The 17,883-nt window shown below is 45.9% G+C and overlaps 1 protein-coding gene across 2 annotated transcripts in view; it reads right to left on the reverse strand.

The window, feature by feature from the left end:
• Window positions 1-2,171: 2,171 nt before the first annotated feature.
• Window positions 2,172-17,883, reverse strand: part of LOC139279431 (proline-rich protein 5-like) — a 154,661-nt gene continuing 138,949 nt past the window's right edge. The window contains exon 9 of one of the 2 annotated variants that reach the window (XM_070898554.1): window positions 2,172-2,781. In XM_070898554.1, the coding sequence (XP_070754655.1) occupies window positions 2,408-2,781 (374 nt within the window). In that variant the 3' untranslated portion in view covers window positions 2,172-2,407. The remainder of the gene's footprint in view (window positions 2,782-17,883) is intronic. The other variant, XM_070898555.1, reaches the window with a different exon arrangement.

Raw genomic sequence — 17,883 nt, forward strand, 5'->3', positions numbered from 1 at the left:
ACTGCACTGTGCGGTGTTTGCGGAGTGAATATTAACTGATTTCCCTTACCGACTGCACTGTGCGGTGTTGAGGGGTGAATATTAACCGATTTCCCTTACCGACTGCACTGTGCGATGTTTGGGGAGTGAATATTAACCGAAAACACAGCATCAGTTTCCACATGTACATTGATGACGCCCAGCTCTACCTCACTACTTCTCTCAGCCCCTCCACAGTCTCTAAATTGTCAGACTGCTTGTCTGACATCCAGTTCTGGATGAGCAGAAATTTTCTCCAATTGAATATTGGGAAGACCGAAGCCATTGTTTTCGGTCCCCGCCACAAACGTCGTTCCCTAGCACTGACTCGGCATCACTCTCCCCAACTTCTGTCTGCGGCTGAACCACATTGATCGCAAACCATGTGTCATATTTGACCCTGAAATGAGCTTTCGACCACATATCCACAGCATTACTAAGACCGCCTATTTCCACCTCTGTAACATCGCCCATCTCCACTTCTGCCTCAGCTCCTGTGCTCCTGAAGTCCTCACCTATGCCTTTGTTACCTCTAGACTTGACTATTCCAATGCACTCCTGGCTGGCCTCCCACATTCTACCCTATGTAAACTAGAGGTGATCCAAAACTCGACTGCCCATGTTCTAACTCGCACCAAGTCCCGCTCACATATCACCCCTGTGCTTGCTGACCTAAATTGGCTTCCGGTTAAGCAATGCCTCGATTTCAAAATTCTCATCCTTATTTTCAAACTCATCCATGGCCTCGCCCCTCCCTATCTCTGTAATCTCCTCCAACCCCACAACCCCCCGAGATGTCTGCGCTCCTCTAATTCTGCCCTCTTGAACATCCCTGATTATAATCACTCAACCATTGGTGGCTGTGCCTTCTGTTGCCTGGGCCCAAAGCTCTGGAACTCCCTGCCTAAACCTCTCCATCTCTCTTTCCTCCTTCAAGACACTCCTTAAAGCCTACCTCTTTGATTAAGCTTTTGGTCACCTGCACTAATTTCTACTTATGCAGTACGGTATTAAATTATTTTAGCTCATAATACTCCTATGAAGCACCTTGGGCTGTTTCACTACATGAAAGGCACTATATAAATACAGGTTGTTGTTGTTGATTCCTCTCACTGACTGCACAGTGCGGAGTGTGGGCTTGAGTGAGTGCTAATTTGTGTCACCCACTGACACTTGCTTTTCCAATTGTCTTTATTTTAAGTCAAACTATCGTAGAACAGTAGCCGTGGATCAGGCCTCCAGCCACTTCTCTCACTTGAGAGTTTGAATTTTTCCACTGCTTCAGGGAAGCTACAGATTATTGAATTTTCACAAAAATAATCCACGGTTAATTTGTAAAAATGAGAAAGAAAACCTGCTCTTGACGCAGTGGGGTTAACTTTGAAAGAAGCTTCGATGGAGGAAATGGCAAAGCAGCCAAGTCAGTATGCTCAAAGTTTAATGCGGCCAAAGTCAGAACTATGGTTGAGAGGGAAATGAGCTGACTTTATATACTTATGTATTCCAACAAGGGCTTGCAGTTTAGGATTTATTCCAACATTACCCATTACCCTTCAAGCTCAGGATCTAACATAATCCAGCATCCGCAGTATTTTGCTTTTGTATCAGGATCTAACCTGATGGGTTGGCATTCTCCCTGCATGACTGACACATATTCCAATGTGTTTGTGCATTGTTAGGATGTACTACAATGGTTGGCACTGCTCCTGATCTCCTCAGTGTGCAACATGTAAAAACATAACCGAAAACCCGTTTGTAAAGAATGAGAAATGTACCACATTTCATTACACACAGTGCGCAGAGGAATCTTTCCCCCAAAGTTACGGAGCTCGCTTTGACTTGGAAATGCCATTTGACAATTACTTCTGCAAAGTTGTCTGTAAAAGGCAGATTGGCAGTGAATGGAAATGCTGACATTTCTGTCCAATAGTCTGACTGAAACCGATGGTTTGTGGAGGGAGAGGAAAGGGACAGAATCGATATCCAGTATTTAAACAATGCTGCCGGTATAGTACAATCTTGTGGTTCAAAGTCCAGGACTTTTCTTAATCCCAAGATATCTTTAGTGCAAAATTACAGCTGCTGGGAATCTTCCCTTTTCAACTTTAATTTCATCAGGGCATCTGTAACCACAGTGTCCCAACATATTAACGGATCCTTTCATCCTTTCTGCTGGCACTGTGTTTCGACTCCTGAGGTATGTTCAGTTGATAACAGAGAGAGCACGGATCAGAAGGGCAGTCCAATACACACCACCTGCTTGAATTAGGTTTGTTTGTTCAGGAGCATTTCACAGTTTGACCCTGTGATAGGACTCAGTCAGGTCATGGGGTTACTCCCTTCTGCGAAGACGAACAGTGTGCCTAAAACAAAACAATAACTTAGTGATCTAGCCGAGCGCTGTACATTTAATGTCAGAAGGCTCCTGCAGTGAGACTATCATAATCTCAGACTGAGGTTCTGGGATGTGTGGCTCACTGGAATAGTGTCTGTGGTTACGGTTCGGTGGTATCAGTAGGCATTTGTCGTCAGTGTCTGGTTCTTCCACCATCCCAGGATGCAACATGGAGGTCATAGCCAAAAGCTGGAGCTCAGAGGGTGCATTGGCCACAGTGTGTCGTCGGATGCTCCCACATTTCTCTAAGTAGGCCTCGCCTTCCTGCTCGATTAAGGGCGTCAGCATAGTCTCATTGGATGCATTGATTTCACACTCATCGCTCATGAAATCGACCATCTTTGATCTAGGACCAGCAAATCTTCGATCTGGGGGAGGAACAACACCGACATTAGTACAGTACATTATAGGTACAGTGGTGTAGTGGGCTAGTAATCCCGAGCCTGGTCTAATAATCCAGAGGACAAGAGTTCAAAACCCGCCATGGCAGTATGAGAATTTGAATACACTTTAAAAAATCTGGAAATAAAAAGCTAGTATCAATACAAGTGACCATGAAGCTGTCGTATAAACCCAACTAATGCACTAATGTCCTTAAGATTTGGGTGTCCTTGTGCAAGAAATACAGAAAGCTAGCATGCAGGTACAGCAAGCAATAAGGAAGGCAAATGGCATGTTGGCCTTTATTGCAAGTGGGTTGGAGTATAAGAGTAAGGAAGTCTTGCTACAATTGTATAGGTCTTAGTGAGACCATATCTGGACTACCATGCACAGTTTTGGTCTCCTTATCTAAGGAAGGATATATTGGAGGTAGTATGATGGAGTTTTACTAGATTGATTCCTGGGAATTAGAGGGCTGTACTATGATGCGACTGCATAGAATGGGCCTATACTCTCTGGAGTTTAGAAGAGGGGATCTCATTGAAACATTCAAGATACTGAAGGGAATTGACAAGGTAGATGCTGAGAAGTAGTTTCCCCTGGCTGGAGTGTCTAGAACTAGAGGACACAGTCTCCGGATAAGGGGAAGGCCATTTAAGACAGAGATGAGGAGGAATTTCTTCATTCAGAGGGTTGTGAATCTTTGGAATTCTCTGCCCCAGAGTGCTGTGGATGCTGAGTCTCTGAATATATTCAAGGCTGAGATAGATAGATTTTTTGAGTCTAGGGGAATCAAGAGATATGGAGATTGGGCGGGAAAGTGGAGTTGAGGTCGATGATCAGCCATGATCTTATTGAATGGCAGAGCAGGCTCGAGGGGCCGTACGGCCTACTCCTGCTGCTATTTCCTATGTTCTTATATTTAGGGAAGGAAACTTACTGGTCTGGCCAATTTGTGACTCCAGTCCACATCAACGTGGTTGACTTTTAACTGCTTTCTGAAGTGGCTTAGCAAACCACTCAGTTGTACAAGGGTAACTAGAAATGGGCAATAAATGTCAGCCTTGCCAACAACACCCATAACCCAAGAATGAATTTTTAAAAGCAGTGTTGAAAGGGTAAATTCAGCAGTCTGTTGCTGGCAGTGGGGAGCTGTGCCTGAAAGGAGCACAGATCAGTGACTCCCGACAGTGACCTACCTGTGCTACTCTAAAATGTCATGACAACTAACGCAGCGAAAATATGTGAGCACAGAGTCCTCAGACCAAAGGAAGAAGCACTATGAAACAGATGTAGAGATAAAATGAAAGCAAAGAGCAACTAACATAACGAAAGGAATGACTACACTGCTTAGTATGGGGGAAAGTTTATTGTTCAACTTTTAAAACGTCTATGGGGTAGAGTTTCCGCTCAGTTACACTTTTTTTTGACGTAATTCATTCAAAATCGGTGTAATCCGCGCAAAAGATTGTGGAATTTTAAATACAAATTACATTCAGCGCAACTGGAGTTTTTGCGCTAGTTTAAAAACATCGCGCTAGAAGCAGGCCCCACCATAAAACTGGCCATGGCCCCTGGATGAATGAATCAACATTGTAAGTTTCCGCTAATTGCGCTCGTTTGCAGGTCTTTGAGGAGGCTCTAAAAATTAAACTGGTTCTTTTGGGTGCGGTGACACTAATAGGCATGTGTAAAAGCTTTTAAATGTAATTTTGTTTTTAATTTACTAAGAAGCTGACTAAAGTACAGCAATATAACCAGCAAATGGTCCTGTATATGTTTTGTGTGTTATTTTCAGTTATTTAAATTCGGGTTACTCACAAGGGGTGGATGAGACACACTGATTAAAAATGCATGTTAATCAAACTGCACTAGGTTACCAATCTTAAATATATCAAGGAATATTTTTTAAAGCTAATTTTAAAAAAAAATTACATTTTAATACGCTGCCCGATTGCACTGGTTCATGGCAGATTTTACATTCAGCGATATGCAAATGAGTGAGCGGAAATTTAAGAAAAAAAACTTCTCAAAACTAGCACAATTTGGCCTCAATTTGCACCTGGATGGCCGATTGTGCCTAAAGAAGAAACACTAGCCCACGTTCCAAATTTAAGAACAATTATTGAAATAGATATCAGAAAACTGCATAAATTAATAAAAAAAATCACAGTCTGCCTTTATTGAGAGGAAGCCAGTTCTGATAATGCACGCTTAAAACACTTACTTTCTGTACATCTTTCTGATACAAAAAATATGCGCGATGGGAGTGAAATTGCCCTTGCACAATTTCCTCAGAGATTCGGAACGCTGTAATTTCGAGTAACATTAACTTATTGCCTCTGTCCATAGCCAATAAATTGTTATATGACATCAATTCCTTAAGGCAGTTGACTTTAGGAGCACTGGTTGTGTTGTGCTTGATTATAAACCTCAGAAATGAAGACTTGCCTCCCAGGATACCTCGATGTGATTCCATCTCCCAATATGATAGTACTGTATTTCAAAACTATGATGATCCCCATCCTCAGACCCTTCATTCATCGTGGCCCTTTTCACGCCAACCTCTAACCTGTGAGCTATCGGCTACACAAGGATTCGTGATCAAAGGCAACGCACAATAGAGTCAAATGGTGAGGTCTTTCAGAGGTCAGACAGAACGAACTTCCTCCCCGCGGCTGAGGGGATCTCAGCTTTCCTTTCAGCACTGCAAACTAGCATTGAGGTTGGAAAGTTCTAACGAACTATTCGGCCACGGTTAAGACAGTCCAAGCATCTTTACCCCTCCAAATACGGATGAACAATAGCAAAGTATTGGGAGCAAAACTATCTTTTTCTTGTTAAGGCCTTATCCAGTTTGTTAGCAAAAAAGTGGAGCAGCATTCTGTGCAGCGGTACAGTCAACAACAACTTGCATTTATATAGCACCTTTAATGTAGTAAAACGTCCCAAGGCTTCAGAGGAGCGTTATCAAACAAATTTGACACTGAAGCCATATAAAGAGATATTGGAACAGGTAACCAAACGCTTTGTCAAAGAGGTAGGTTTTAAGGAGTGCTTTAAAGGGGGTGAGAGAAATAGAGAGGCCGAGAGGTTTAGGGAGGGAATTCCAGAGCTTAGGGCCTAGGCACAGCTGCCAATAGTGGAACGATGAAGCTGATGGTCAACCTGAATAATGAGCATTTTACTCCAGGCCAAACTGGTATTAGTGAGCTTAGTGAAGGAGAAGATCTTAAAGTATCACCACTGGCACAAACACAATCCTAGAAGCAAAAGTAGCAAAACAGCTTACATTCATACAGCACTTCTTGTATAGGCGAATATCTCAGGATGCTTCACCAGGAGGAGAACTGGCCATTGATCTGGAAGTGAAGGAATTTGGGACAGAAGACCAAAGGCACAGTTGAAGAGATAAATGTTTTAGAAGGCTCTTAAGGAAGGAGCATAGTGGCTGTAAGATTGAACTTTCACTGGTGGAATGGAAGGAGGGAGAGAATAAGCAGCATTTCAGAGTCAAGCAAATGGAGGGTATGAGCTGGGTAAATGCCTGGATAAGATTTCTCAGACAGGGTAGAGTGAAGATGTGGAGGGTTTTGAGTTTAAATTTGAGTTGGGTCACAAGGAACCAGTGGGAATTGGTGAGGTTGGGGTGACTGGTGTGTGATAAGTGAGTCAGGCAGCAGAGATCATAGAATCATAGAATGGTTACAGCACAAAAGGAGGCCATTCGGCCTGTTGAACCTGTGACGGCTCTCTGCAAGAGCACTTCAGCTAGTCCCACTCCCCTGTCATTTCCCCGTAACCCTGCAATTTTTTTCTGTCAGGTACTTATCCAATTACCTTTTGAAAGCAGTGATTGAGTCTCCACCACCCTTTCAGCCAGTGCATCCCAGATCCTAACCACTTGCTGCGTAAAAATTATTTTTCTTATGTCGCCTGTAAGGGGATAAAATACGCTCACTAAAGTGGAAGTAGACAGACAGACTGATGGTCACTAAAGTGGATACTGAAGGTAGTGAATTGATCTGACACATGGTCCAGATTTGAAGGGCTTATCAGTATTAGGAGATTCTGAGGAATCGGGAGTTCCTCTACCTTACGGTAGGGATTGTAATATATCATAAATTGACCGATTGTATGTAAAACTCGCTTATGTATATAAAGCATGCTTATAACACTCGCTTACAATGGGGTTTAAGAAGGGGAAGCAGCAAAGCTTACTACACAGCAAAGCTTGATGGTTAATGAACCATCTGTTGTGTTAACCTTAATACAGACTGATTCAGTGCTGAATAATACATCCCCCAAGGACAGGAGGGTGTCAACAGTCTATTTTAGCAACATCTGAAGGGATGTTTGGGAACAAGATAGCAAACCCTGGGGAACAAGGTTAATTCACACATCATGAGGAACTGAGGCAAAGTTGACAGCACTGAACAACACAGTCCGAGAGGGTGACATGTGATGGGAGATGGACAGGTGGGGGGAACCACTCAGAGCCAGTCTGATGTAACTTCACTGATAGCAGTCGGCCAATCGGTGGTTTTGTAGGAGGGTCACACACCTCGGAAACTGTATACCTGTAGATGTAATACCTTTGTTCTTAGAAAGTTCATCCGTGAACACTTCCCCTGCATGCTTGAATAAAAATCGGTTGAACCGAGGTTTCATCTGAGTGATTCCGTAGTCACTATACGGGCGGGGATACGGGCGGATGTCGATTCCTTATATCAGGGCGTCCACCATGATGAAGGGAAGTCTTCTCTTTACCCCAACGTCGCCTTTTGTTTTTTTGACAATCACCTTAAATCTGTCCCCTCTGGTTCTCGACCCTTCTGCCAATGGGAGCAGTTTCTCGCTATCTATTCTGTCCGGACCCCTTACGATTTTGAACACCTCTATCAAATCTCCTCTCAACTTTCTCTGCTCTAATGGGAACAACTCCAGCTTCTCCTGTCTATCCATGTAACTGAAGTCCCACATCCCAAGAATCATTGGTGGATTAGCTGAAGTTTGTGAAGAATAGAGATAGGGAAGCTGGCGAAGACTGCATTGACAAATAGATCAGTGAGATGATGGGGCTATAGTTAAAGATTTCAGCAGCGGTTGGGATCAGGTAGAAAGAAAGAACTTGCATTTTTACAGCAATTTTCATATCCTCAGAATGTCCCAAAGAGCTTCACAGCTAATGAATTACCTTTGAAATGCAGTCATGGTTGTTATGTCGGCATCTGGCACCCAGATTTGCGCACAGCAAAGTTCCACCTACAGCAATGAGATAAACAACCAGCAAACTCAATCAGCAAGCCTGTTGACTTGCTGTGCCAAGAGAGCTGACCGGGAAAGCCATGCTCCGCCAACTCGATCTTCTCACTGTCGTTTCCCGGTTACAGCTCGTACATGATGCACAGCACAGAATCTGTGTCAGGTACTTGCTGCAGTTGGGACTGGCAGTGAGGAGATCTTCAAGGAGGTGGAGCAACAGCCATTTGCCGGCCAAATCCCTCGGGCAGCAAATCAGCCTCTGCATCACTGGCTGATCGATTTGTCGCCGATGGGGATAAATGATCTGCTTCGGTGATGTTGGCTGAGGGAGGAATGTAGGGAGAACACCTAGCTCTTTGAATAGTGCCATGGGATCTTTTACATACAGATCGCCAGCACCTCGCTTTAAAGTCTCATCTAAAAGCTGGCACCTCTGACAATGCAACACTCCCTCAACACTGCTCTAAAGTGACAGCCTATGTTATGCACTGCATTCTTGGGGCTTGACCCCACGACCTACTGAGACTGAAGCAAGTATGCTGTCAACTGAGCCAAACTGACATGCACTCTTGGCAGCTGGCCTAACAGGGTTAAAGGTCAAGATTGAACAGATCACTGAGGTTGCAAAAGACCAGGTTCAACCTGAGCAATCGGCCAGTGAGATCTATGGAGTCATTAGTGAGAACCAAACAAGATGGATCCCACATTGCTTCGTAGGAATTTCATTTCACCCTGTTAGAGCAGTAGTGGCAAGGTAAAGTGGATGCCATGCATGGAAGCTGACCCCATGCTTACAGATAGAAAAAAAGAACTTGCATTTATATAGCACCTTTCACAGCCTCAGGACATCCCAAAGCGCTTTAGAACCAATCAAATATTTGTTGTAATGTGGGAAACGTGGCAGACGATTTGTGCACAGCAAGATCCCATAAAAACAGCAATGAGATAATGACTGGCTCATCAATTTTTTTTAATGATGTTGGTTGAGAGATAAATATTGGCCAGGACACCAGGGAAAACGCCCCTGCTCTTCTTCAGATAGTGCCATTGGATCTTTTACATCCACTAGAGTTGGCAGACGGGGCCTCAGTTTAACGTTGTATTCGAAAGACTGCACCTCTGACAGTGCAGCACTCTTTTAGAACTGCACTGAGATTATGTCTGGATTAATCAGTCTGGATTATGTGCTCAAGTCTTTGGAGTGGGATTTGAATCCACAACCTTCTGACTCAGAAGCGAGAGTGCTACAAATTGACGCAAGGTCGACATTGATTTTTCTGAGGGGGTAGCATACGAATATAAGAACTAGGAGCATGAGTAGGTCATTCGGCCCCTCGAGCCTGCTCAGCCATTCAATAAGATCATGGCTGATCTTTTGCCTCAACTCCACTTTCCTGCACTGTCCCCATATCCCTTGAGTCCTTTAATATCCAAAAATCTATCGATCTCTGTCTTGAATATATTCAACTACCAATGAAATCATTGCTGTGTGCACCAATGATGGGGCGCGGTACAAAGATGTTTTCATCCCCGGCATCCCGGGGGCAATTCTGGCCGCATTATTCCTGACGCCTGACTGCGGGCGCAATCCACTTATCGCCCCAATAGCACCGGCCGGAGGCACTAACGGACTTTATCAAAAGAGGCAATTTCTGCCCTCTTTACTCTTATACTCAAACTTCTTGTAATAAAGGCCAAAGTACCATTTGCTTTCTTAATTGCTTGCTGTACTTAACTTTCAGTGATTCGTGTACAAGGTCCCTCTGAACATCAACATTTCCCAATCTCTCACGTTTAAAATATACTCTGCTTTTCTATATTTCCTACCAAAGTGGATAACTTCACATTTCTCCACCTTATATTCCAATTGCCATGTTCTTGCCCACTCACTTAGCCTGTCTATATGCCCTTGAATCCTCTTTCCATCCTCTTCATAACTTACAAAGCTAGGTGGGAATGTACCATCAGCAATCTTGAATATATTACATTTGGTCCCCTCATGCAAATCATTGATATAGATTGTGAATAGCTGGGGCCCAAGCACTGATCCTTGCAGTACCCCACTAGTTACAGTCTGGCAACCCGAAAATGACCTGTTTATTCCTACTCTCTGTTTTCTGTCCATTAACCAATCCATATTACCCCCAATCCCATGAGCCCTAATCTTGTGTGGCACCTTATCGAATGCCTTCTGAAAATTTAAATACACCACATCCACTGGTTCCCCCTTATTTATTCTTCTAGTTACAACCTCAAAAAAACTCCACCGATTTGTCAAACATGATTTCCCTTTCATAAATCCACATTGACTCTGCCCAATCCTATTATTATTTTCTAAGGGCCCTGTTACCACGTCCTTAATAATAGATTCTAGCATTTTCCCTACTGTTGATGTCAGGCTAACTGGTCTGCAGTTCCCCATTTTCTCTCTCCCTCCTTTCTTAAATAATGGGGTTAAATTTGCTACCTTCCAATCCACGGGAACCGTTGTAGAATCTATGGAATGTTGGAAGATGACAACCAATGCATCCACTGTCTCTATAGCCACCTCTTTCAAAACCCTAGGATGTAGGTCATCAGGTCCAGGGGATTTATCAGCTTTCAGTCCCATTAATTTCTCCAGCACTATTTTTTTTTACTAATACTGATTTCTTTCAGTTCCACATTCTCGCTCGACCCTGGGTTCTCCACTATTTCTGGGAGGTTTTTTTGATCTTCTTCCATGAAGACAGATATAAAGGGCTAGACGTTTGATGGAGGGTTGTTAAGGCACTAATGACAGGCGGTCACTAAATTTAGCGCTGGAAAATTTTAGCGATAGAAGCCACAAAATTCATTTGTTGCACCCTGACAGTGAAATGGGCGCTTCCCCGAGCGCTCCGGGCAGCTTTGCATGTTAGCTTTCTCTGGTGGTGTCACTATAGGGTGCTCCAGTTGCAGCGCAAACCAAACGTTGCATCTGTGTTGATATCGGGGGTGGTACCGGGTGATACATAGAAACATAGAAACATAGAAAATAGGTGCAGGAGTAGGCCATCCGGCCCTTTAAGCCTGCACCACCATTCAATGAGTTCATGGCTGAACATGCAACATTAGTACCCCATTCCTGCTTTCTCGTCATACCCCTTGATCCCCAGAGTAGTAAGGACTACATCTAACTCCTTTTTGAATATATTTAGTGAATTGGCCTCAACAACTTTCTGTGGTAGAGAATTCCACAGGTTCACCACTCTCTGGGTGAAGAAGTTTCTCCTCATCTCGATCCTAAATGGCTAACCCTTATCCTTAGACGGTGACCCCTGGTTCTGGACTTCCCCAACATTGGGAACATTCTTCCTGCATCTAACCTGTCTGAACCCATCAGAATTTTGAACGTTTCTATGAGATCCCCTCTCATTCTTCTGAACTCCAGTGAATACAAGCCCTGTTGATCCAGTCTTTCTTGATATGTCAGTCCCGCCATCCCGGGAATCAGTCTGGTGAACCTTCGCTTCGCTGCACTCCCTCAAAAGCAAGAATGTCCTTCCTCAAGTTAGGAGACCAAAACTGTACACAATACTCCGGGTGTGGCCTCACCAAGGCCCTGTACAACTGTAGTAACACCTCCCTGCCCCTGTACTCAAATCCCCTCGCTATGAAGGCCAACATGCCATTTGCTTTCTTAACCGCCTGCTGTACCTGAATGCCAACCTTCAATGACTGATGTACCGTGACACTCAGGTCTCGTTGCACCTCCCCTTTTCCTAATCTGTCACCATTCAGATAATAGTCTGTCTCTCTGTTTTTACCACCAAAGTGGATAACCTCACATTTATCCACATTATACTTCATCTGCCATGCATTTGCCCACTCACCTAACCTATCCAAGTCACTCTGCAGCCTCATAGCATCCTCCTCGCAGCTCACACTGCCACCCAACTTAGTGTTATCCGCAAATTTGGAGATACAACATTTAATCCCCTCGTCTAAATCATTAATGTACAATGTAAACAGCTGGGGCCCCAGCACAGAACCTTGCGGTACCCCACTAGTCACTGCCTGCCATTCTAAAAAGTACCCATTTACTCCTACTCTTTGCTTCCTGCCTGCCAACCAGTTCTCAATCCACGTCAGCACACTACCCCCAATCCCATGTGCTTTAACTTTGCACATTAATCTCTTGTGTGGGACCTTGTCGAAAGCTTTCTGAAAGTCCAAATACGCCACATCAACTGGTTCCCCCTTATCCCACTCTACTGGAAACATCCTCAAAAAATTCCAGAAGATTTGGCAAGCATGATTTCCCTTTCACAAATCCATGCTAACTTGGACCTATCATGTCACCTCTTTCCAAATGCGCTGCTATGACATCCTTAATAATTGATTCCATCATTTTACCCACTACCGATGTCAGGCTGACCGGTCTATAATTCCCTGTTTTCTCTCTCCCTCCTTTTTTAAAAAGTGGGGTTACATTGGCTACCCTACACTCGATAGGAACTGATCCAGAGTCAATGGAATGTTGGAAAATGACTGTCAATGCATCCACTATTTCCAAGGCCACCTCCTTAAGTACTCTGGGATGCAGACCATCAGGCCCTGGGGATTTATCGGCCTTCAATCCCATCAATTTCCCCAACACAATTTCCCGACTAATAAGGATTTCCCTCAGTTCCCCCTTCTTACTAGACCTCTGACCCCTTTTATATCCGGAAGGTTGTTTGTGTCCTCCTTAGTGAATACCGAACCAAAGTACTTGTTCAATTGGTCAGCCATTTCTTTGTTCCCAGTTATGACATCCCCTGATTCTGACTGCAGGGGACCTACGTTTGTCTTTACTAACCTTTTTCTCTTTACATATCTATAGAAACTTTTGAATCCATTTTAATGTTCCCTGCAAGCTTCCTCTCGTACTCTATTTTCCCTGCCCTAATCAAACCCTTTGTCCTCCTCTGCTGAGTCCCCAGATTCGCTGCTATTTCTGGCCAATTTGTATGCCACTTCCTTGGCTTTAATACTATCCCTGATTTCCCTTGATAGCCATGGTTGAGCCACCTTCCCTTTTTTATTTTTACGCCAGACAGGGATATACAATTGTTGTAGTTCATCCATGCGGTCTCTAAATGTCTGCCATTGCCCATCCACTGTCAACCCCTTAAGTATCATTCGCCAATCTATCCTAGCCAATTCACGCCTCATACCTTCAAAGTTACCCTTCTTTAAGTTCTGGACCATGGTCTCTGAATTAACTGTTTCATTCTCCATCCTAATGTAGAATTCCACCATATTATGGTCACTCTTCCCCAAGGGGCCTTGCACAATGAGATTGCTAATTAATCCTCTCTCATTACACAACACCCAGTCTAAGATGGCCTCCCCCCTAGTTGGTTCCTCGAAAACCATCCCTTATGCACTCCAGGAAATCCTCCTCCACCGTATTGCTTCCAGTTTGGTTAGACCAATCTATATGCATATTATAGTCACCCATGATAACTGCTGCACCTTTATTGCATGCACCCCTAATTTCCTGTTTGATGCCCTCCCCAACATCACTACTACTGTTTTGAGGTCTGTACACAACTCCCACTAGCGTTTTCTGCCCCTTGGTATTCCGTAGCTCCATCCATACCGATTCCACATCATCCAAGCTAATGTCTTTCCTTACAATTGCATTAATTTCCTCTTTAACCAGCAACGCCACCCCGCCTCCTTTTCCTTTCTGTCTATCCTTCCTAAATGTTGAATACCCCTGGATGTTGAGTTCCCAGCCTTGGTCACCCTGGAGCCATGTCTCCGTGATGCCAACCACATCGTATCCGTTAACTGCTATCTGCACAGTTAATTCGTCCACCTTATTCCGAATACTCCTCGCATTGAGGAACAGAGCCTTCAGGCTTACCTTTTTAACACACTTTGACCCTTTAGAATTCTGCTGCAAAGTGGCCCTTTTTGTTTTTGCCGTGGGTTTCTCTGCCCTCCACTTTTACTCATCTCCTTTCTGTCTTTTGCTTCTGTCTCCATTTTGTTTCCCTCTGTCTCCCTGCATTGGTTCCCATCCCCCTGCGATATTAGTTTAACTCCTCCCCAACAGCATGAGCAAACACTCCCCCTAGGACATTGGTTCCGGTCTTGCCTAGGTGCAGACCGTCCGGTTTGTACTGGTCCCACCTCCCCCAGAACCGGTTCCAATGTCCCAGGAATTTGAATCCCTCCCTCCTGCACCACTGCTCAAGCCACGTATTCATCGGAGCTATCCTGCGATTTCTACTCTGACTATCACGTGGCACTGGTAGCAATCCCGAGATTACTACTTTTGAGGTCCTACTTTTTAATTTAGCTCCTAGCTCCTTAAATTCGTTTCGTAGGACCTCATCCCTTTTTTTGCCTATGTCGTTGGTACCAATGTGCACCACGACAACTGGCTGTTCACCCTCCCTTCTCAGAATGTCCTGCACCCGCTCCGAGACATCCTTGACCCTTGCACCAGGGAGGCAACATACCATCCTGGAGTCTCGGTTGTGGCCGCAGAAACGCCTATCTATTCCCCTTACAATTGAATCCCCTATCACTATCGCTCTCCCACTCTTTTTCCTGCCCTCCTGTGCAGCAGAGCCAGCCACGGTGCCATGAACTTGGCTGCTGCTGCACTCCCCTGATGAGTCATCCCCCTCAACAGTACTAAAAGCAGTGTATCTGTTTTTCAGGAGGATGACCGCAGGGGACCCCTGCACTACCTTCCTTGCACTGCTCTTCCTGTTGGTCTTCCATTTCCTATCTGGCTGTGGACCCTTTACCTGCGGTAAGACCAATTCGCTACACCTGCTATTCACGTCATTCTCAGCATCGTGGATGCTCCAGAGTGAATCCACCTTTAGCTCCAATTCCGCAACACGGCCGTCAGGAGCTGGAGGCGGATACACTTCCCGCACACGTCGTCGTCAGGGACACTGGAAGTGTCCCTGAGTTCCCACATTGTACAGGAGGAGCATATCATGTGCCTGAGCTCTCCTGCCATGACTTAACCCTTAGATACACTTAATTTGGCGACAACAATGTTGACAGGTTACTTACTGATATAAAAAGAAAAAGAAAAGCTACTTACCAATCACCAGCCAATCACTTACCCCTTTGGCTGTGACGTCACCTTTTGATTTCTTTCTACTTTTTTGCTTTCTCTCCCCGCTGAAGCTGCACCAGCTGGGCCTCACCAACACTGCTCCTGGCTCTCGACCTCCCGCTGGGCCTTTATAGGCCTCACCAACACTGCTCCCGCCTCTCGACCTCCCGCTGGGCCTTTATAGGCCTCACCAACACGGCTCCTGGCTCTCGACCTCCCGCTGGGCCTTTATAGGCCTCACCAACACTGCTCCCGCCTCTCGACCTCCCGCTGGGCCTTTATAGGCCTCACCAACACTGCTCCCACCTCTCGACCTCCCGCTGGGCCTTTATAGGCCTCACCAACACTGCTCCAGGCTCTCGACCTCCCGCTGGGCCTTTATAGGCCTCACCAACACTGCTCCCGGCTCTCGACCTCCCGCTGGGCCTTTATAGGCCTCACCAACACTGCTCCCGCCTCTCGACCTCCCGCTGGGCCTTTATAGGCCTCACTCATGCTGCTCCCGGCTCTTGCCGACTGCCGCCGCCTCTCGACCTCCTGCTGGGCCTTTATAGGCCTCACCAACACTGCTCCCGGCTCTTGCCGACTGCCGCCGCCTCTCGACCTCCTGCTGGGCCTTTATAGGCCTCACCAACACTGCTCCCGCCTCTCGACCTCCCGCTGGGCCTTTATAGGCCTCACCAACACTGCTCCCGCCTCTCGACCTCCCGCTGGGCCTTTATAGGCCTCACCAACACTGCTCCTGGCTCTCGACCTCCCGCTGGGCCTTTTATAGGCCTCACCAACACTGCTCCCGCCTCTCGACCTCCCGCTGGGCCTTTATAGGCCTCACCAACACTGCTCCCGGCTCTCGACCTCCCGCTGGGCCTTTATAGGCCTCACCAACACTGCTCCCGCCTCTCGACCTCCCGCTGGGCCTTTATAGGCCTCACTCATGCTGCTCCCGGCTCTTGCCGACTGCCGCCGCCTCTCGACCTCCTGCTGGGCCTTTATAGGCCTCACCAACACTGCTCCCGGCTCTTGCCGACTGCCGCCGCCTCTCGACCTCCTGCTGGGCCTTTATAGGCCTCACCAACACTGCTCCCAGCTCTCGCCGACTGCCGCCGCCTCTCGACCACCCGCCACCGGTACGGGCATACTGAATTTGCCGAGCAGCGCTAATGCCGGCGCTCGCGGCTGCAATCCCTTTAACGCCTCTGCCATCCAACTGAATTTCTGCCCCAAAGTATTTGTTTAATTTCTCTGACATTTCTTTATTCCCCATTATAATTTCTCCTGTTCAGCTTGTAAGGGACTGATATTTACTTTTGCTAATTACTACATTACAACAGTGACTACACTTCAAAAGTACTTCAATGGCTATAAAGCGCTTCGAGACGTCCAGTGGTTATAAAAGGCGCTATATGAATGCAAGTCTTTTTTTCTTACCTTTTCCTTTTTACATACCTATAGAAGCTGTTACAGTCTGTATTTATGTCTCTCTCTAGTTTATTTTCATATTCTATTTTCCCTTTCATCATCAATTTCTTAGTCCTCCTTTGCTGAATTCTAAAATCCTCCCAATCCTCAGGCTTACTGCTCTTTTTGGCAACATTATAAGTCACTTCCTTTGATCTAATGCTATCTTCAATGTCAGTTAGTCACAGTTGGACCACTTTTCCTGTGGGGTTTTTGTGCCTTAAAGGAATATATCTTTGCTGTAAATGATGTAATAATTCTTTAAATGCTAGCCATTGCATGTAGAAGATGATTAGGAGCTGACAAAGAATGGAGTCTTATTGCACACCAGAGGTCACAGCACGGACTGGGAGGAGAAACTGTTGGAGGAAGCCCAGTTGTCTGTGTAGAAACTATTGTGTATGCAAACACTCTCTTAATGACTCCACGAGGCAGGGGTATGGCACCTGAACTGTACAGACTGTTGTCCTTTATTGCAGCTCCTAGAGTGAAGACACCTTTTATACTGGGTTACCTGCAGTGTACAGGTGACACTTAGATCTCCAGCAGCAGCACCCTCTGGTGTACAGGTACGGTATATACAGGGTGAAGGTACATTCAAGTCTAGTGTTACAGTACATCATTAACATACATACATAACAACACTCCCCCCTAAGCCTTTCCCAAGTCCTTATTACCATGACATGGGGAGGTGGTCAGTGGGAGGTTGTGGTGAGGGTTGTGTGGGTGCCAGGTGTGATCCCTGTGCTTGTGGCTGCACTCATCCATTTTCCCCCCTCCCCTACACAAAGACCATGTGGGTGCCACTGTTGGAGGATTGCAGTGGTGGAACCAGTGCAGTGGGTAAAGTACATACACTGTAGAATGGGTAGGTGGTGGCGGCATTTGGTAGTGGGCAGGGCCACAGGGCTGTGTGGGCTCCTTGTCCTCCATTGGTGGTGGGAGTCTGGTCATCCCAGGTTCTGCCGGGAAAGTTGGAGGGTACTGGCCTCTCACTCCTGGTGCTGGCCCTAGTGGCCAGGGGGTGTAGGGCTAGTCTGGGGCAGGTTGCCAATGTTGGTGGCTGTGCTGTCCATTGACTGCTGTCCCTGCAGTGGGTCTGCTCCCACTGGGTGTGTGTGTGAGCCCTTCCTGGGGCATCACATTGGTCCCGAAAGCGCAGGCTACATGGTCGGGTAGCCCGCTGGACCTGGGTATCTCCTGCAGGGGGTTTCCTCTGGCATTGACATTATACCTGTAGAACCTGGTGTCATTTCTCATTCTACCTTTA

This window comes from Pristiophorus japonicus, chromosome 14 (genome assembly GCF_044704955.1).
Source record: "Pristiophorus japonicus isolate sPriJap1 chromosome 14, sPriJap1.hap1, whole genome shotgun sequence".
NCBI lineage: Eukaryota > Metazoa > Chordata > Chondrichthyes > Pristiophoridae > Pristiophorus > Pristiophorus japonicus.